At 35.1% G+C, this 21,917-nt stretch overlaps 2 protein-coding genes across 3 annotated transcripts; both read left to right on the forward strand.

Annotated features, from left to right (window-relative positions):
• Positions 1-4,696: 4,696 nt before the first annotated feature.
• Positions 4,697-13,019, forward strand: LOC147505884 (putative E3 ubiquitin-protein ligase XBAT35). The gene is given in 10 exon segments (XM_086558282.1): positions 4,697-4,948; positions 5,066-5,180; positions 5,781-5,861; positions 6,032-6,120; positions 6,203-6,294; positions 6,534-6,624; positions 7,327-7,375; positions 7,378-7,428; positions 8,412-8,497; positions 11,677-13,019. Coding segments are annotated over 10 exon segments (1,662 nt in total). The 5' UTR covers positions 4,697-4,846; the 3' UTR covers positions 12,583-13,019.
• A 264-nt stretch (positions 13,020-13,283) lies between these two features.
• On the forward strand, positions 13,284-20,005 carry LOC147505885 (low-specificity L-threonine aldolase 1-like). Of its 2 annotated transcripts, none has more exons than XM_086558284.1 (10): positions 13,284-13,525; positions 14,715-15,162; positions 16,505-16,616; positions 17,611-17,661; positions 18,150-18,221; positions 18,299-18,431; positions 18,631-18,689; positions 18,882-18,982; positions 19,598-19,664; positions 19,748-20,005. In XM_086558284.1, exons 2-10 carry the CDS (start codon positions 14,720-14,722, stop codon positions 19,817-19,819), a joined length of 1,110 nt encoding a protein of 369 aa, XP_086414410.1. In that variant the 5' UTR covers positions 13,284-13,525; positions 14,715-14,719; the 3' UTR covers positions 19,820-20,005. The 2 variants fall into 2 exon arrangements, with proteins under 2 accessions (XP_086414410.1, XP_086414409.1); XM_086558283.1 differs by having other exon boundaries at positions 13,485-14,238.
• The last annotated feature ends 1,912 nt before the right edge of the window (positions 20,006-21,917 follow it).

A 21,917-nucleotide genomic window follows, 5' to 3' on the forward strand; every position in this document is an offset into this window, starting at 1 on the left:
TGCACAATCACAATGATATGAAATTGTAAAAAATACTAATTACAGGTATCATTATAAAAATATCATAGTTGGATACAATAACTAATAAAAATATCAATGGCACGGGACTGAAGTTGGTACTAATATGGATTAATTAAAACTATTCCAATAAATCAAAGAAGGTAAGCACTAAATGTACGGTGCATTATAAGAGAGAAATACTAACCCAATTTTGTACGAATGCACAACACCTAGGTGAAACTAACGACACCAAATTCATTCCACTAAGGGAGTTCACTACATAATGAAAGCTGAACTGGGTTACAGAAAAATCAAAAAATCAATTCCACTCCATCGACTTATAAATTGAATTAAGACTTGGTTTTTTGTGGATATGATGTTCTCACAATACATAACATGCCTACAAAATTTCATCCGATTTGGATATGTCTAACCTTGCAAAAACTAGTGTTCAATTTTGAATATTTATCTAACGGTTTAGAGTTTTCTGATTTTATAATAATATTTGATCAGGTTAAACATATTTGAATGAGCCGAAATTTTGTGGGCATGTTATTCATGGTGGGTAGATCATATCTACAAAATATCAGCCCTTAATTCAATTGGTAAGATGAGATATGACTTTGTATGTGATTTACACGAATTCTTGTCGTTTAGAACCTGCAAATCAATATATATAATTCTCAAACTTGCAACAACTAAAACGAATAGTGGCAAGTTAGAGTCGAACCACACCTTGGAATGGAGAAATTAGAGTGAAGAAAATTAATGAACCAATAACTAACTAGGTACGTGAGATTTAAAACAATTTTTGGAATTTGATTTTATCAACCTAATTTAATCTAAAAATGCAAATTTGCTTCTATTTTATCAACTAATTAAACTAATTTTTTTTCTGGTTTTCAATAATTCAATTAATGAGAAATCCTAATGGTGAATGACTTCACCTCTGTTTTTAAATAATATATTATTTAATATATTTCCAAACATTTATTCTCCATTCTATTTTATAAATTTCATAAAATAAACTCCAACGCTAATTGCAAGTTTAATAAATGATTTTCGATAAATGCATTTTATGGACGCTAGTCACATTTTTTAAAAAGAATAAATCCTCAAATTCTTCAAGTATTATAGGAAGCTATCTAAGCATGACAAATCAACTCAAACAAATTAAAGTTGTATAAGTCATCAAGGATAGACAACTAAAACGTTATTGAATAAGCTTTAATAAAAATAATAATGGTGAAAGAAACTAACAATGAGAAATACCCCAACCCCAACTATTATGGTGATAGAACTCATGCACATTTCGTTTCAATATTATTAATTCATATGAAGAAAATCATTGGATACGTTAAAGATTATACTAGAGAATAAAAATTGGAAATACAAGAAAATAAGCCTACATTTTCATGATAGGGGATTCATCTTCCACCATTAGGGTAGAGATTTTACCCCATCATGAGTTTAGAACACATAAAAATATAAGAAGTAGATACCACCATTGCACTTGAAAGGATGGTGGAAAGTACGAATTGCGAAGACCAACTTAGAGAGCCCAACACAAACTCGTAAGAGCGCTAACTCACATTGTGGATCTTCCAATATCGCTAAACGGTCCATCAAAGTCATAGCCTTCACTACACCATAACAATCATTTTCTAATAGACCAAAATTTTAGTTAGTAACGGAAATATCTGTTACAAATTTTGTCACGAATATATCTATTACTTATGGGAGAAATTGTTAGCAAATATCGAGAATTAAAATTTAATTAGTTGTTCACGGTTATTTTGGGAGTGTCTAACGTTTTTATCTGTGACTAAGGTTTCAAACGGTTTATCGAAAAAAAAGAGTGAGGTTTCAAACAGAAGAAAAATATTAAAAGGCAATAGTGAAACAACCAAAAATAAAATAAAATGGAAGCCACAATTGACATACCCATCTCTATTTTCCTTCTCTATCTTTTCAACCCCCTCCCCCAATACAAACTCAATAAAAGATGGCTTTTTATTCTCTCTCTCTCACTACTCCCAATTCATTCTCTAATCGAAGCACAAGACAAACTTTGAAGATTTGGAGAAAAAAGCGAACTTTGAAGAAATTCTCTGTTATCAGCTCTAGGGTTTCGAATTTGTAATCATCTCCATAGTACAAAATATCCCGATATATCGCGATATTTAGGGATATCTATCCAGATTTCAGAGAAAGATATATAAATATCATGATATGTTCAGAGATATATACGACTGCAAATATCAACGATATTTCAAAGATATTTGCGATATTTGTGATATTTGGGGATATTTTACGATATTTTGTGATATTTGGTGATATTTTATGTATATAACAATTTTATTTAATATTTACTATTATATTTCAAATAAATATAAATAATGTATCATGATATATCAATAAATATCCACAATATCGATGATATTTGTCGATATTTTGGATATATCTACGATATTTGCATGTGAAATAATGTCAAATATCCCCAAAGAGGGGGATATATCCACGATACATATCCAGAAATTGAATATCGATAAATACCCATATCTTGATATTTTGTACTATGATCATCTCTATCAATACGCTTGAGCAAGGCCCATGGCAAAAGATGCATCAGTGCTAACTGCACCTCCAAGCAACTTGAACCCATACTAATCGAGGATGGGACAAAAATGGTATGCTTTTACAAAAATGTACTTTCATATTTCAAATATTACAAAACACACCACTAGTCATGTTTTGACCAAAAGTCCACATTAAGTCACTAAGCTATCTCGTTAAGCTTAGATATGATTATATTAATTACCTGGTTTTACGCACAGAATATATATCTCATCTTAAACTAACTTAATATTTATCCAATTATCAAGTTATGATATGCTTTTATCTATTTGGAGTTTATCTAAAACTTGTCTATAAATACGTAGTAGGATTTTTCACTAGTACATACGTACGTGGAGTCTGAGTATTCATTGAGTAAAAATGACTGGAGGTTCTTGTCTACCAGTTTTGCTTCTTTTCTTATCTTGTTGTTATGGTGGTTATGCGTATAATGTCACACATGATGGTCGAGCAATTATCATAAATGGACAACGAGGGGTTTTACTTTTTTACAGTATGCATGATCATGTTCCTGCATTATGGTGATTGGTAAAAAGTGAGAAGGAAGTTTCGAAGAAATTAATAATGACTCTCTCTCTCTTCCTCGGCTGTGTCAGTTGAACCACTTGGTCACACACCACCGCCTTTCATTAAAATAACAGTTGAAAAACCTAGTATGCGAAGTTATGCTTCAAAATGTTATTTTTCAATCTTTTAAAACAATGGTTCATGAATAATTAGACAAAAATCTGTTTCAACCATTGTTTCGAGATGTGAAAACCTAATACAAGTATTTTCAATTGGAATTTTTGTTGCACCCAACAATAGTTAAAATATGTTTGAAGATTCATAACATAGTTATATGCCAAAATGGGGACTCTATCCAGATACCATATAATAAATAGTATTTTTTTTTTAATATTTTTTTGTTTATATATTTTTTTTCATATTCATATTCATTTTGTTGTTATGTTTTTCTTTCATTTTTTTCAATAAAAAAGTACTCTTCGCAAACTTCCATGTTTTCCCATTTGACATGGGCGATTTTATACTAGCTCGTTACACATTAAAATTAAAATATATTTATCTTTTAAACACATGGATCTTTTTTCTTTCTTTTTTTTTCTCAATCTCTCATGATTTTTGGTATCATGGATTAAAAGGAGAATATAAATTAAAGTAACCACAGTTACTTATATTTCTTTACTTTCAAAACAATAATTAATAATAAAAAAAAGTATTTGATACTATATATCAATATTTCATTTATTGGGGTAAAGAGCAAAGACAATTGATAAATAAGTACAAAATAACATCTAACTTTTCCACCTTGATGAGAAATTTGAACCACCTCCTTCCATTTCATAAATAGATGTGAATAACCAGCTCCTTGCATTAACAACATGCTTCACTTGCCAATTCCATTATATTGCCTTGTTTGCCTTTACATGAAAATGTTGTTTTTTTCTTTTTTTTGGGCAAACATGTTTTAAATGAGATCGCAACCCATTTCGATACCCATACCTCTGGTATCATCACTCCAAAAGTTCTACTAATTTTGCTAGTTGGCACATGAAAGTTTGAATGTTTTAGACATTGTTGTACTGAGAAGCTTTTAAGTAGAACAAGATTTTAGTTGTTCCAAACTTTACACTTATCCTCAAACAGTTTTAACTCTCGGGATGACAATCATTTTGCCCTACAACTAGGGCAGGGTTCGGGTTGGATATGGTTATATCCGAATCCGAATAGTTTCATAATATCCGAACCCGATTATATCCAAAATTTAATATCCAAACCCGACTAACCCGATTGGATAACACTAAAAATTCAAAAAAACCCAAAAATATATCTGAACCTGACAGACTCGACCCAAACCCAAACCCAAACTATTCGGTTCGAGTTGGATTCGGGTCAAACCCCGATTCCCTGCCCTACCTACAACTTGTATTAATCTTTTTGTAAAACTCTTTCCTCAAATATGATGCCGATTTGTATATTTCACAGATAGTGTGATATATATCAATCCCGCGTTTTTCAGTAATTAAAAGTCCGGTCCCAGGGGAAGTGGTCTCATTTTTCCCACCTAACATTTCGTGGTCACATTCATTTCGAGCGTTGACCTAATCTATTATTGCGTGGTTATCAAGTAAACACATAATAACACCAAAAACAAAATCATTTTTTGCCCTAATTGATTCAAATTGAGCTAGAATTCGAAATTGAAGTAATGGGTTTGCAGCAATCCAAAGAAGCATTATTGTATCAGCAAGTAATTGATGGAAACATTGAAGCAATCAAAGCTTTACATAGAGAAGGTGCAAGCCTTGAGGTATACACCATTTTTTTTTTTACTCAAAGATTAAATCTTGATTGGTTTTGATACATTTTTTATGATGCAATTAGTTTAAAATGCGTTGTCTTATATAGTAGATATATATGGTTGCAGTGGTTTGATAAAGAAGGGAAGACTGCTTTGATTGTTGCATGTACTAATCCTCAACTTTATGATGTTGCCAAAACACTCATTCAACTCGGTGCTAATGTGAACGCTTATCGTCCAGGTAAAATTATAGAAAATTCATATGTTGTTAAGTGACTGCTTTGGTGAACATTTTAATTGTGAGTATTATGAATGTATTTGATGAAAGAAGAGGAAGTGTACATCATGCAATTGGTTTCCCAAACCTATTTTAGAAACGAAAGAGGAAAACACTACTAATGATAGTTGGATTTGAATGAGGAACTCTTAAAAAGTCACTACTTCACTTTACGGGCAGCCTAGACCTATCGTTAGTACTACCTTGATATTGATGTTGGTTTCTGGTCTTCTTTTCCACTTTGCTTTCCTTATTGAGGTTCTCCTCAGACACAAGTCCCAGAAAGGGGGTTGAGGCATATGCTCCTTGCATAGATTTTAAACAAAATGAACAGTCTCTTAGCGATACAGTCCTAGAGTAATTTGAGATACAGTGTAAATGATTGTTTCTGTGATTATGGTTAGTTTGGAGTCCAAAAGTATGACGTGCCATTGTTTTTGAAGTGAACAACTGTTTCTGTGGGCAAAGTTTCCAGATTAAACGGTTATCCATAGTGAGATTGAGCAAACAAACAATATTTCTTGGTTTGCATAAATTATTTATTTATTCCTTATTCTACTTCAGGAGGTCACGCAGGGACTGCTTTACACCATGCAGTGAAGAAAGGCCTTGATCAGACTGTTAAGTTACTTCTCTCTCATGGAGGTCTGTTTTATTGAAATTATATGGACTAAAGAATTCTACATACAGAGATTTGATGTTAAACTGTTTCAGCAAATGCATTAGTGTTCTATGAAAAAAGGAAAGAATCGGTTTGATCTTTTGTTATTCTATTGTAATGTTTTTCATAAATAGTTGCTTTTTGAGTGTTTCAGCAAATCCCTTAGCACTGAACGATGATCATAAGACTCCAGTCGAGGTTGCTAGAGTAAAGGGGCATTGCAATGTTGTTCGCACAATTGAGGTATTCTAGTGTTTGCTGAGTGTTAAATTACTTCCCTTGCATGATGGGCTGAATTTCTTTTTTTATTTGGATTGTGTCGTAGAGCCATATCTGTTTTTTCTCTGGCTGGCTTCGAGAGCTCTATGGACCAGGGTTTATGGAAGTATTTGCACCTCATTTGTTATCCAAAAAAATGTGGGTATAGTGTCAGTTTGTGATGCATTATATATTTGTGTTATTCCTTGTTTATCTCTAATCTGTTTTTTTATATGGTGCGTTTGCCTGAGCATTATTTACTATTTACTAGGGTTGCTCCACTTGCGATGCAACAAATCCATTATTGTAGTCATTTTCTTTAGTGATAGAAGTATCTGAGTTGAAAATGAGTAAATGACCCCATAGGTGTCACTGATTAATTTTTATATAATTTGCAGTTGGGTTGTGGTTCTACCTTGTGGTTCTCGTAATCCCAGAAAGCCCAGAAACCCTCTTAGATTGGAGCTTGCTATGTACAATAGTTTGCAGGTACTTGATTTTTGATTGAAGTCCTTAGGAAATCAGTATTATATTTTCATTTGTATGTTTACTTCTCCAGCTCCCCCTCTAAAATAGTAAAATGTAATTTTTTCTTTCGACATACAAAGTTAGTTCTGATGAAGAAGTACATACGATGTCAGTCACTTATATCACGGGTGCTGGGAACTGGAGGCCCTGGCATATAGGAAATCATACTTGGCATTGTTTTATAGAAACTACTCAGTGCTCGTAAAAGTTGATTCTGGTGTGAAGTGATCTTTTAATATCTTTAAAAAAAGAGTCATTCTGCTTTTGAAAATGTCAACATCATATGCGTGCGTGCACACACACACACAAAAAAAAACTTACTCCGCCACATGTTCATAGTCTTTCTCCACCATGTCTACATATTACCTTTTGTTCCTTCTCACTGTACTTTAATTGACTTTGCGTTTTTCTTTTAAGATTCTTTGTATCCTCATCTAGTGTCATTGAATGTAATACTTTTGTGCATATAAAATTTGTCACTGTAATAAGATGACCCTTTAAAAAACTCAAGATGAAAGCCTTTTTGTCCTTAAAAAAAACTCACCCTAAATTATATACTTTTACATGTTTGAAAGCGCTATTTTATGCTTCTACCAAATATAAATCATAATATTTATCATATCATTGATGGTCACCTCTATCGAGCTTTTGGTGAATGAACAGGATGCTCGACCTCGTACAACTATTGCACTTTGGAAGGCCAAAGTTGAGGAACCAAGTTTTACCAGCCAGTTCCTGTTGTGAACATTTTTGACAAGTCTACCAGTATGTTCTTGATTTATGCTACAATCTTAGAGTTATTTTTTTGCACCATGTGATGTTTGCATATTTTAAATGAACTGTATATACATATAGGCATCTGCCATAGGCTTCTGTGACACTTATCAATGAAGCAAGAATAATTCTGTAATACACTATTACCCAACTCACTTTATTTTTAAGTTGCATAATTTTATTTAATGAAGCACTGCTGATTAATGAGATACGTGGATGTGGTAATTGGTACCTCCTTGCTAATAACTTTCGTAATTCCCCATATCTTATCTCAACTCACACACAAGCAATCAACTCCTTAGATAGTTAGATCCTATAAGTGAATAATATAGAATTTAGTTAGAGGAAAGGAAAGGAAAGAGAGAGACAAGAAGAAGAAGTGAACAAGAAAAGAGAGTGCTAGGGTTGAAACCCTAGGTTGCCCAATCTATTTTAAAATATATAAATGCTAACAGATTGTGTTTTGGGCCAACAAAAAATGACTTTAGCAATTGGACTTGTTTTCAGAGGAAGGGATTAGGAATTTATCCTTGCTGGCTTAACTTTGTTGATTAGTATTACTAGAAAATATCTAAAAGAAGATAACTGCTATGTCAACAGTAAACTTTATCTGGAATTATGAATTGCCCAGATAGAATTATTACCTATTTAGTTGGACTGCTAAAGTAAATGAGAATAGAGGTTTACTGTCTCAAGGCGCTACAGTTATACTTCAGAAAATGTAGCGGACTTTGCAGTATAAAACAAGATGCATCTTCATCAAGTTAAGTCTTTAATTATTTATTTACACTTTTGGTACAAATCTAATATTAAACCCATAAACCCCCTTCCCTGGTGAAGGTGGGTAGTAAGCCGAAGACCTTGAGGCTCAACTTTCCAAAGCTTGTCCTGTTACCAACTGGAGATATTCACTTCATCTTGTCAAGTTATTCATGTTGCGATACCTAAGCTCTTACTTTAGGCTTCCTTTGCAGAAAAAAAATTTAGGCTTGCATCTTCAGATGAGGGTGAAAGGCAGCAACTTCAGTGGTTAAGTAATGCATGCAGAGGCATTCCTCAGGTACGTGTGTTTCGCCAAGTTGGCCTTTCTTTACGTATGCATGTTGACATGCAAAAAGGATGCAGGAAACCTGTTTGTAGGATCTCATGAAAAATTATTTGACTAGATAGTATGTTGTATACATCATTTTACTATATCAAAATATAGAAGCTTAAGAAATCAACACGATCAGCTCTATTGGTTGAGTCAGTTTACTTTTTAAACCTTGGTGGCGGTGAACGTAGCTTAAAGTTTCTGGTGTCTTGTAAACCATTGAGTTAAATTGAAATGTGGCGGCAAGCTATAGCTCACCAATTAAGCTTTCAATTTGATTGGTTGGTGCTTGTGGACCGACCATATCTTTAGTTCATGACGGTTCAAATTGCCTATATGTATTTATACCATTCCATCCTCCATTTATATTGATTGAATTGAGTTGCTTGTGCTGTATCCAACACGTAGTCATTCCTCTCGTCGACTTTGTCGATCCTATCCTAGGTTACATTTTCGTTCAATTTTCGCCAGAGAAATGTATGCTGTTCACTTGAATTCCGTACTTGGGAGTGCACCCTTACGGGATTTTCCGTTGTGTCCCGGAGGAAAGTCGCCGTGAAGCATTTTGATCTGGGATATCATCCTTGAGGAGCAAAATATTTCCTTAAGGACATTGCTTGGTACGTCTTGACGAGTCCTTATTATTTTGCTCTCACCATCTTATGTACTATATTCCCAACAAAATATACATCCGAGATCCCAGTGGCCCAGCTGTAGTTCTCAACCTTTTGATGGAGTTTGGTTCCTTTCCTTCTTCAGTTACTTATATTTTCCCAAAACAAAAAGAGAAGAAATAAAATAAAACCCAGCCTTTGGATGATGACTCGTACTGACGTGCGGCTAGAATGTGGCTGTGTTCTGGAGTCCCTAAATGAGAGCCCTCAGCTCTCGATCCTTGTTTGTCTTTTTAGGTAAGGTACGCTTTTGAATTTCGAATATGCTCAAAACTATACTCAAGAAAATTTTAGTTGTATTATAGCCTTACCAGTAGCAACCTTGGACAATAAGGATGGTTCACCCTGCCAACAGTTCATGTTTCTGGCCATTTTAAAAAATACTTGTGGTTAAATTTCAAGTTTTTATAATTTCCACAATGTCAGATGTCTCTAGGTTGTGCAGTATGTACTCTGAAAGTAGTAAATCCAATTTTCATCAAATTATTTAGACCTGCACCCCCATTAATAATTCGAATTAGACTTGGCCCCCCATTTTCAGAGAAATTAGACCTGCCCCCCTGGCTAACCCGACATCCAGTTAACCCAGCTTTGCCCTTCATCTCAGTGGTCAAGGCTGATGAAATGTCACAACTACCCTTTTGGTTGTAAAAGTATTGTAATGAACCTTAGCTTCCTAAGACTTAGTTTCATGTTTGAGAACGGATGACACGTGTCAACATCTCGCCCTATCTAATCTAACGGTCACAAACACATCTATACAAACGCACCTATGCAAAGTAAGCACAAAACATAAATTATGGGTGTATTTGTTAAATTTTAACTCATGGAAATGAAAGGAAATAAAATGGGTGGTTCACTATGGAATGGAAAGGAAATAATTTTAAATGGTATGTGTTTGGTAAATTGGGAAAATGAAAGTAAAAATTGGGGAAAGGAATAATCATGTTTGTTTGCAAAAGCTATGGAAATGAATAATTGTATTATTGGGTGTGCTAGTAGTAAGTCCCTCGCTATCTATTTCCTTTCCTTTCCACAAAATTTTCAGGGATTAGCTAAAGACACAAAACCTTTTCCATTTCCATGATTTTGTTTCCATATGGAAAATCCCATTTCCTTTCCATGGATAAACAAACACCTTCAAAACTATGGAAAAGGTGAACCACTCTTATTTTCCTTTCCTTTCCATAGTGTTTCCATCATAACAAACACACTCTATGTTTCATGTATACCCTACTGTTATATGTACATTTAGACTACCCCCAATGTCTAAATAAGACACAAGAACCTCACTACTGTTACCCAAGCTCCTCAATTGGTAAAGCTCGAAGAAAATTTTCCAATTCTCTAAATATATATACATTGATACCCACTAAGGCACTAACACAACCAAAGCTTCAAACTCTTATTACAAATTCAAGTGAAAAATTATGAATTTGTTTGTTTGTAGTGGTGGGTTTGTTTGTTTAGGTAGATTTAGATATCTTAGAGCTATTTGTGACTTGAAAGATTAGAAATTGGAATTGGATGAAACTCAATGTGATTTTGGAGCTTGTCATGAGATTGAATATGGTGGCTTTAAATTAAATGAAATTGGGTTGCGGCGACGGTGATGTGTGGTGGGAAGAAGATGATGAAGGAAGAAGATGTTTTGATTTAATCGTGTCCGTTGGATTGTAGTTGTTAATGTTATGTAGATGGTGACAACTGACAAATGCCCAATTAGTTAAGTAGGATGAGCCACAACTTAGGGGTGTAATTGTAATTAAAAAGTTAGTTTTGGGATGTCAAGGGTCATTTTGGTACTTTTGCTACTCGAAAGGTAGTTGTGACATTTCACCAGCCCTGATCCGCGAAGATGACTGTCAAAATTAGGTTGACTAGATGGTGGGTTAGTCTAGGGAGGTCTAATTTCTCTGAAAAGGGGGAACCCTAATTCCAATGAATAATCGGGGTGGGGAGGTCTAAATAGCCCTTAATTCATTGTTAACAGTATGATAATGTAGTAGTTATATATTCTTGGATTTCTCATCCTTCATGATCTTCCCAAAGACTTTCCTTATAAGACCAGAATGTGGCCCTTGGGAATTTTTTCCAGCAAAATTGGAGTTTATCCTGTGTGAATAGGTTGTGTTTTGACTATTAAAAGCTTTTCCATCAATGTTATTTATAGATGATAACGTCTAAAAATGAACTGATTTTTTTTTTTTTTTGAAAGGTTTTTAAATGAGATCAGATTTTTGATGCCTTTGAGCCATGCTATGTTTTACCGAAATGAACACGGTATTGTTATCTGAAAGTATCTATACCATCTCAAAATGGCTCTATTTCCTGATTAATAGAATAAATAATGAGCTACAATTACTCTGAGTAGGCCCTCTTTTCTTACTGTGCTCTGCTTTTCCACTGATGCACTTGGATAGTTTATCGATGAAGGGTAATATCAGATGTTTGACTCGTTCAATATCACAGGTAATGCATCCCACAGTGCTAACTAATGCCCATACATCAGTTGTTCCTCCGACAATGCCACCACCAAATGGAGATGATGTAGAATTAGCCATGGCAGTGAATGCTTCCCTTTTGTTAGCTAGGGAGGAGATGCCACAGATTATGGATTCTCATTCAAGTCCTGAAGTTAGCAATGCAATTGGATGGGGAAGCTCTGCAGATATTTCCAGTCACAATGGTTGGCTTTCAGCGGAGGGAGCAGCACCTTCAGAGGCGAGTAGCAGTGGATGGCTAGATGAGCCAGCTGAAGAAGCTTACAACGGATGGGGTACCTCTGAAACTGAATCCAGTAGCAACCGTACTGAGCAAAACATTTCAGCCCCTGGAACAACTTCAGTTAGTCTTGGCAACTCTGCAAATACTAGCAGTCATCATGGTTCGGGGCCCATTGGAGGATCTGCATTTTCGTCAAAAGAGAGTTGTGGAGGATGGTTAAATAATCAATCTGAAAATGTCCAAAATGGGTGGGGTATGTCTGAAACTGGTTCAAGAAGCAATCAGAACAATAGTACTTCTGTTCCATTAACCCATGCAACTCCTCAAACAGCTTCAGTCCCATCAGCTCCTCCTGTTCCTGAGGGTGCAGATGATGGCCCAATTCAATATCCCTCAATTGATTTCAGCCCTGTTGACTGGACTATGCCAAATATGGATAATAAAGATTCAAGAACAAGCCAGACAAAAGAAGATGGAGGTGCTTCTTCATCATGTGTGATATGTCTGGATGCTCCTGTTGAGGGGGCATGTGTCCCATGTGGTCATATGGCTGGATGCATGTCTTGCTTGAACGGAATCAAAGCTAAGGAGTGGGGTTGCCCGGTTTGCCGTGCCAAGATAAAACAGGTTATAAGGCTCTATGCTGTGTAGTTTATATAGTTATATCGATGCATGATGCATATTTACCTAAACGAGCTAAAATGAGTTGTTTCACGAGTCAGACACCCAGACTTAATCTAAACGAGCTGGGGAGAGGGAAGGTTTGGGGGGTGTGGGAGGGGGAGAGAGTAATATATATATATATTTGTATAAATGTGAGACATACTTCATAAGATCACAAGGACTATATCCTTGATCACTTGGCGGCAGCAAGTTTACAGACAACAAGAAGTACTGATTACGTATTTTGTATTTTGTATTATTTTCTGTTATGTGTAGCAATTTTAGCCAAATAGTCTGTAAGACATTGTACAGTTATACTGATGCTACTCGAATGTGAACAAGTGCTCTGTAATATGGAACATAAAGCATTCATTTGCAGAACTTTTGAACAGAGCATTCATTGATATGGCTTTGGTCATTGAACAGATTACTGTTAGTCATCCTTTTTGCGTTTCATTTTGTTTGTTGGACATAATAATCATTTATCCCGATTTTTTGGATTGCCATCTCAATGTTGCTGTTCCTCTCTCATGTTCTCACCTTCTACAGCAATAATTCCACATCTTTCTTTTCGCATAATATGCAATGATGTTCCTCTCCCTCTTTGTTTGCCCCCTTAATGGAATTTGATTACTCTCCCCCCATTTCTCAGTATACTAGTATAATTCCCTTGTCCACAAACAATGCCCATGAAATTGCGAACGCCTCAATTGCACAACACCGCGTGACATGGCATCATCGGCCATTTCCCCCACACTATGGGCAGGTTTAACCTTATCCATGCCCAGCCTGATCTTCACAACTCTATCCATGTCACACACTCATACCTGACTAGGTTGGCAGTATTCTACCTAATATCCTATACTATACAGAAAGCTGAAAAATGCTGAATGCCTGAATGGACTAGTCTGACTGTAACAAAGATATTCAGGTACATGAACGTGAACTTTTTCAGTTTTCAAACGAAGCTGAGTGAGAATACCAAATTGATGTTTTCTTTCCAACCAATTCCAACTTCATTCTACTCAATTAAATCCAAACAAGAAGCAAAAACTGACCATCTTTCCAAATAAAAGACACAAAGATTGTAATAGAAACAACTTTTTGTAGTAGTTATCCAAACGCCACTAAAAAGCTTACAAATGTACTATAAAAAGTTGTGAAAAAGTTGCTTTTTTTTTCCTGAAAAGTACTAGTTGATTCATCACCCCACTTGAATATTCTGGTGATGCATGCATGTCACCATCTTTTAACATTAATATCAAAAGATCAAAACGTGTCTTATTTGTGGTGGAACTTGATTCTCTAGGCTAATTTGTGTTGTCCATTTATTTGCCAAAGAAGTTGGTATTTCTGGTAGAAGAATCTGAAAGTGTAGTGCAGTTTTTCTTGTTTTTATGCTACCCACTTTTAGGTGTGCTTTTGGAAGATTATGAGTGAACTTTCGTGAGAAAAAAAAGGAGTTTGGGTCTTGTTTCTGTCAACTTAAAAGGAGTGAATTTCGGTTAGTTCAGTTAAAGACTGAATTTTTAAGTGTTGGGTGGTTTCTGCATTTCTTCTCTCAATAGGAATCAGAGCAATTGTTGTAGGGATTTGGTTTTTTAAGACTGTTCTTCTGGGTAGAAGCAGAGAAAGAACAAACAGGTACAAAATGCAACATATTTTAATTATTTCTCTCTCTGTGTTTTAATGTGTGGGTCTGTTACGAAACTCGCTTGATGTTGAAGAATTCATGGATGTTTGTTGTTTTATGACCATAACAACCCCCAGAAATGATCAAAATGCCCTTTTGTATAACTATTGCATGATTTTTTACAGGGTTAAGATGGTCAGTTCGTAGTTCTAGGCAGGAATTGAGTCGACCTCTTTCAGTTTTTGAGACTGCCAAATTTGTTTAGGATTCATTGTTTGATAAAATACAGTCCATGTTTGTTGTTTTGTTAGATTTCATAGTTTGATTGGAAAAAAAGGCTAAATTTAGTGTTGGAGTTGGACTAAGTGGTCACAGTACAGTTCATAATCTTTAGTTGAAGGGTTTTTAATTTATTATTTGAATTATAATAGTCTTCTTCCAAATATTGATTAGTACCAAACGATACAATTTGATTTCTACGTTTCAGCTAAAATGGTAACCAGAACTGTGGACCTTCGATCAGACACAGTCACGAAACCAACTGTGGCAATGCGGGCTGCAATGGCAAATGCTGATGTCGATGACGATGTTTTAGGCTCGGATCCAACTGCCAACCGTTTTGAAGCGGAGATGGCTAGGATCATGGGCAAGGAAGCTGCTTTATTTGTTCCTTCAGGCACTATGGGTAATCTCATTAGTGTGCTTGTGCACTGTGAGGTAAGAGGAAGTGAAGTCATTCTCGGAGATAATTCGCATATTCATATTTATGAAAATGGAGGCATTTCTACCATTGGGAATGTACACGCAAAAACTGTGAAGAATAATTCCGATGGAACAATGGATATAGCTTTGATTGAAGATGCAATTAGAGATCCTCTTGGGGAGCTTTACTTTCCAACTACTAGGCTTATCTGCTTGGAGAATACACATGCCAAGTAAGGACACTTTTGCTTTCATGCCTGCAATTTAGTTTGTGCTGCCAATTACGTCATGTGCACCTTGTTGTCACTATTTTAATCCTACGTAAGGTTGGTTTGTTTTAGCTTTTGATGCTGATTAGATCATGCACAACTTCTTTAATTATTCTTCTGCTTGCTAGGTTCCCACTAATTAAGAGACATTCCTTTCATCTTATTAACTTGTACTACATCACCTTGCACAAGGGACAGTTCTTTCATCTTAATTCTATTGGAATGCCAGATCAGCTACAACCCCCCCCCCCGTGTTTTTTAGTGCCTTCCACAGGCTTAAATTGGTGCTCAACTGCTCAAAAACACTTGAGAAAATGGAGTTCCATAATTGAAAATACAGTACACTGGAAGGAGGGTTGCAACCTCCAGAATGTTGGTCATCTCATCTCTTTGATGACATAGTTTCACTACGTATTTTATGGTCTGTGATCCAAGGCCTTACCATTTTAACTCGACTTCCTGTAAGTACATGCTACCTGAATTTTAAGGGGAACTATTTACTTATTTTGCACCTAAAAGAAGTACTGAAAATTTACCCACTTCCCACTACAAGTTTGGAACCATGTACAGCCCTATGGGCTTGCCTCCAACTATAAAATCACAGAGCTCAATACGTAGAAAATGGATTCTCTGTCTTCTTTTAAGCAAAACTAAATGTGTCATTGTTTTAGAGGCAGAACAATACCTTATAAAATATGCTGAAAGTTATGTTACACCGACACGCCATATTTCAAAAATAATTTGTGTCGGATACGTATCCCCGTGTCGCACACACATGGACACATATTGCATGTAATATACCTCAATTTTTGATATCTCGCCATGTCAGACACTTTGTATCCGTGTCGGATACGGACACACGTGTTCGTGTCAATGTAACTTAGGCTGAAAGTAATCACTAATACATGGGTTTCAGTGATGATAAGACTAATAACTTGTTCTGATAATTCTTACCCACATCATATGGTCATTTGAAAACATCCTGAATGAACACATTCTTCAAATTAACCCCTTCTTCTTCTGACATGGCTGAAAACTGGTTTTGTGGCATTTCTCAACTTTAATGGAAACTACTAGACAACTGGTTTTTGTGGCATTCTCATCTGTAGCTGAAAATTATTTTATACTAGTTGGTTTCATAATTTTCTGTTGGGCATTTTATACTAGTTGAACTTCTCATAATGTACGCTTCCTCATGAAATGATCTGATTAATTTACGAATGGAGAATAGAAGCTCCCTTGCGATTTTTGCTGGTTTGTTAATTTATTTTCTTATTACTGATTTTAACCATTACTGTATATACAGTTGTGGTGGAAGATGCCTCTCTGTTGAGTATACCGATCAAGTTGGAGAGGTAGCGAAAAAACATGGCCTGAAGCTTCACATAGATGGAGCACGCATATTTAATGCATCAGTGGTAAGTAACAATGTGTATGTGGTTATGATAATATAGTTCCTTAGATTTTTCGACCAAAAATGAAAAGACAAAAAGCTGAAAAGTAACAATGTGTATGTGTATGTGGGTTGGATTCATGAAGGTTTTTCTTCATTCAATTCTATATAGAGCTCTATCTTTAGTGTTGGAGAGATGTCTCTAATCCAAAGTACTCTCTCGCAAATGCTTTGTTAGCCTTTGTTTTGCATGTTTAAACCAACTCATTTATTTTGTCAGACACTCAGACAGTCTCATTTTGAGGCTTTCCCCACAATTTGTGTTATTACAGTATGGTTTCTCAACATGCACATCAATGCCAATTGTAGAGGTGTGTTGTCTCTTGCAAGGAATAGTGTCTGCGACGGTATTATATTTTCAAATACTAAATTGCTTATATGTCTGTATAAAGGATACAAATGTCTAATGCTGATACTTTGTGTAGTTAAGTCAGAGTCAGACTAGAGTACACGTAGCCACGTAGGTGGATGTACAGGATAAAAATCACCGTGTTGTAATGCTGATTTCGAGGTAGTGAAATTGACAACTCTACTTACCAGTTGGGCTGGTGCCTTGCCAAATCGTGTAAGCTCTGCCTGGTTTGCGTTGGTCTTTTTTCTGCCGCTAAATACTTTTGCTTCATATGCACGGTCCTATTATTCCGAGGTTCAATTTTCTCAGTTGTTCGATACATGATGTAGCTTAGTTGTTGCTAGAAACTGAATAAGTTTTCCATCCATAGTGATGTCATTTACATTGAAATCGTATGTAACAGCACAACCAGACCCCTCACACATTCTGTATCAACTATCAACCAATAATTTAGAAGCCTACAATATTCCTCAGTATATGAAGAAGGAACTGAATAAAAAGGACTTGTAGCACGTCCCTGTAGTTGCCGATACTATTGCTATATTTATATAATACCGATATACATGCCCTTTTTCACGGTTTTAATCTAAGTTTGTTGGCTTGTTAGGCCCTTGGAGTTCCAGTACATAGGCTTGTTCAAGCTGCTGATTCAGTTTCGGTATGATTTTTTTTAATAATAATCAATTATCTTGTCTTTTGAACTCGGTCTATCCCCATCTCCTATTTGCTTTAAAATGTTTTGAAATTTTCTCTCAAATATTTGGTGCTTCAAAGAATTTGGACCAAGCACTTGCTCTGTTTATTTCACATCAGAATCAGAAAAGTTCAACTTGGTCCATGGAAACATGGGGAGTATATTATGATTATAATATACAATTCTTCTCTGCGTGTAAATTTAACCTAAGTTACATTGACATGGATACAAATGTCTGACACGGTGAAATATAAAAAATTGAGGTATATCACATACAATATGTGTCCTTCGTCCACGGACACGTGGATACGTATCCGACATGGATTATTTTTAAAATATGGCGTGTCCATGTAACATTGAATTTAAATATTTAAATTATCATCGTGACTAGCTTCCGTACGGTTGAAACTCATTCTCTGCATGTTTACTTCTTTATGAAATTCGTGAGCCAGGTGTGTCTATCAAAAGGTCTTGGTGCTCCAGTTGGATCCGTCATTGTAGGTTCTAAGAGTTTCATTAGCAAGGTATAAATAAAACTTGATAAACAGTAGCTGGTATTCTTTTCAGAGAGTTGATAGCAACTTATTTGTTTCAATTTCAGGCTAGAAGACTGAGGAAAACATTAGGTGGTGGAATGAGGCAAGTGGGGATCTTATGCGCTGCAGCTTTTGTTGCATTGCAAGAGAGTGTCTGCAAGCTCGAGGGGGATCACAGGAAAGCAAAAATTATAGCAGGTTGTCTATGTTTTCTTATATATTGATGCTACCTCTGGCATCACGCCGTTATTCCCTTGGCTGGTCTCATTATTCATTAGCAATGTATATTGCTAAAAGCTACTTAGTATCTAGTAGAGATGTTATCGATTGTGATTTCCATCAGTTTTAAACTTGATGGATGAAGTGAATTGAATCAATCGTACTTGGTTTTATGCAGATGGACTGAATGAAATCAAAGGACTCAAAGTGGATGCTGCTTCAGTACAGACAAATATGGTTAGCTTCTCTAGTTCCGAATTTAAATATTATATCTATTTCACCAAAAAATAATTACAATGCGTTTGTGTCTATGCTGCATTGTTTGGTTCATTCAGTCAGTGAACTGTCTTTAGTCAAGGGCTATATGCTCCATTATCCAGAGGATTGCATTACATGGAGTAACAAGTTTACTTATGCTTTATTGTGCAGGTTTTTTGTGATGCACTAAAAGGCTCAAACATTATAGTAAGCAAGCTCTGTGAGGTTTTGGAAGAACATGGTATTCTGATAATGCCAATATGCTCATCCAGGTGTGTTTAAGTTTCTTATTGTATTTTATTGCTAATTGGTTTTACTCAGGTTTCATATTAGAATTTTAGAACTAGTCTAAACAAATCCCAAGCCATCCTGAACTCTTAAACACACAAGACTACATAAATCCTGGTTATAATGTCAGGATGCAGAGGGAATGTATTTGCACATCTTGAAGTTGTTAGCATATGTTAATAGTTTCTGCAACCCAAAGCATCATTTTTATGTCTGAATAGAAGAAATTTGACTTCAGTGTACGTTTCCAGGTTTTTGATATAGAATGTCTTCTAACTTTGTCATGTATATAGAAATATTGCCTGTCAAGGAACTCCAAACCTCTTTTGCAATAAGAACTCGTGAAATTCACTTGCTAATTTGTTGTACAATATATTTTCTTTTGGTTGAATATTTATTGACTTCCTAAACCACTGCAGCCTTGGTTGGCATTGCAGAACTTGATAATTCCTTAACCATTTAGCTCGGAGAACTGTTTCATACCATTTTAAATGATCTTTTTTCTCTGTTTTTTCTTAAATAATTTGAGATATAGTCGCTCCTTCCCTCCAACTCTAAAGGGCCTCACCGCCTCACTGTAACTGGTTTTACTGTTTCAGCTTAAGGATTGTCCTTCACCACCAGATTTCAGATAGCGATGTTCAGTATACTTTGTCCTGCATTCAGGTGAAGTAGTCAAATGTTTGTGATATAGTGTTCAATTATTGTCTTAGTAGATAACCTTATATTCCTGCATATGAATGTTGCAGCAAGCTGTTATTCAGATTCAAGCCGATGCTGGAAAAGGAGCAGCAGTTGAACATATGAATGGAAAAGTCTAGTGTTTACGAAGAGTCCGTCTTTATTTTTGTTGAATGTAGGTTTGCACCATTAAGTATATGAAATTCAGACTCAAACTGCATCAAGTACATAGACTTTTACTATTGTGTTTGCTAGATTGTGGTTTTGGCAAAGGTTATTGGAATTTGCTGTTTAGAACTTAGGTTCAATAAGATGCAATTTGCAAAGCGAGGTGCCACATATTGATTGGCCTTAGTTCTTTTACTTTAGAGACCCCTTTGATTGGTTGATATATACTAATATACAAATACTAAATATTAGCCAAATGAAAATTTCCAATGATCTAGTATAAAACGAAAATGGTTAATTGAAGAAAACGCCCTTTTGAGCTACTATCCCAGAGCAAGTCCCTGGCTGCTGCTGAAATTATGGGGATAAAGACTGTAGTCCAGTGCTGGGACTCAGTCACTCGAGCACGAAAAGTGAATACGAGCCTACTCAAGCAGGGGAGGGGGTGCCTCACAGGCTCACAGCAAAAACAAAACCAGGTTCAGGTATTTTGCAGGTGTTAGCTTAGCTATCTTAGTTGGTAATGTCTGACTTTACTCAGGACTTTACTTGCCACAAGCCTGAGTTTTAAACCCACATTTTCTTTACTCAGGACGTGAACAAAGGAATCATTTTAGGACCCAGTTTCAAGCCATCATGAAATTTGTTACCTTGTCGTCAAACATATCTTAGGGGTGTTTGTTTTTACTACTTTGCTATTTGGGTGATTTTGGACACACCCATAAAAACCTAATTTTAAAATAAATAAATAAAATTGTTTTAGACACATTTATGTTTCTATTTTTTTTTTATTAGGCCTACTCAAAACAAAACAATTCATTTATTAGAATATATTAAGGACCCAATACTTAAGGGTGATCTTGGACACACCCATAAAAACACTCAAATAACCCAACTTTAAAATAAATAAATAATATTTAAGACATATTTAGGATTCTAAATTACCATTTTTTTTATTAAGCGTACCCAAGACAAAACAAGTCATTTACTTATTTTTCTTTCTTTAAAATATAATAAAAAATGTTATTGAATTCTTCTCCAATAATTTACATCGCTCTCTAACAACATTTCTCTCACCAATAAGCAAGATTACAAGTCAACAACTAATTATTTTGAATTCTGAAGTGCAAGATTACAAGGCCGTGTGTTGTTTGTTTGTTTGTTTTTTTACCATATTGAAAATACCCACAATGAATTTGGGAGATATTATTGGATTGAAACAGTTATTGGGGTATTGCAAAAACTTTAGTTAGTTATGGGGTATGGGAGTGGTTTTATGGGTGTGTCCAAGCTCACCCATACTTAACCGTAGATATTCTAAAATTTTCACTTATAATTGAAAATGAACAAAAATATATTCTTATTTTTCTATTAAAAAAATGATATTGATTTCTTCTCAAATAACCTCTTCTTTAGCAACATTTCTCTCACTAATAGTAATAAATATGCAAGTACCCATTTTTAACTTGAATCAACCATGCCAAAGTAATGAATACCAACCTAATGAGGATGAAGGGGAAAAAAATCGAAATCAAATTTTGACGAATGGAAAAAGAATAAGATTGCTGAAAAGAAGGTGTTTTTTTTTTTTTTTATTTATTTATTTATTTTTTTAGAAATACCCCAAATTAATTTGGGAGATATTATTGGATTGAGGCGATTGTTTGGGTATGACAAAAACTTTAGTTAGTTATAAGGTACGAGAGTGTTTTTATGGGTGTGTCCAATATCACTCATGCGACTTACTTGTAAGTAGTGGACCATATTTTTTTTTAGGTGTTTGTTTTTCAACCATTTACAAGTGCTAGGTTCTTATTTTGGGATATTTTGCTACTTGTAAGAGCATCTTCAATGCAGTAACTTGATTTATAGTATAAAATGACATCATCCATTTAAAAGATAATGTTATTTGAACTAGGGAACACAATTTCCCACTGACATTTTTACCACTTCCATGGATTTTCAGTACATTAGACAAAAATATACCTAAGTATCATTTTATATGAAAATATGGAAAGAGTGGAAGTTAGGGGTATTTTTGTCTAATGTACTGAAAATCCATGGAAATGG

This window comes from Coptis chinensis, chromosome 4 (assembly GCF_015680905.1).
Source record: "Coptis chinensis isolate HL-2020 chromosome 4, ASM1568090v1, whole genome shotgun sequence".
Taxonomy (NCBI): domain Eukaryota; kingdom Viridiplantae; phylum Streptophyta; class Magnoliopsida; order Ranunculales; family Ranunculaceae; genus Coptis; species Coptis chinensis.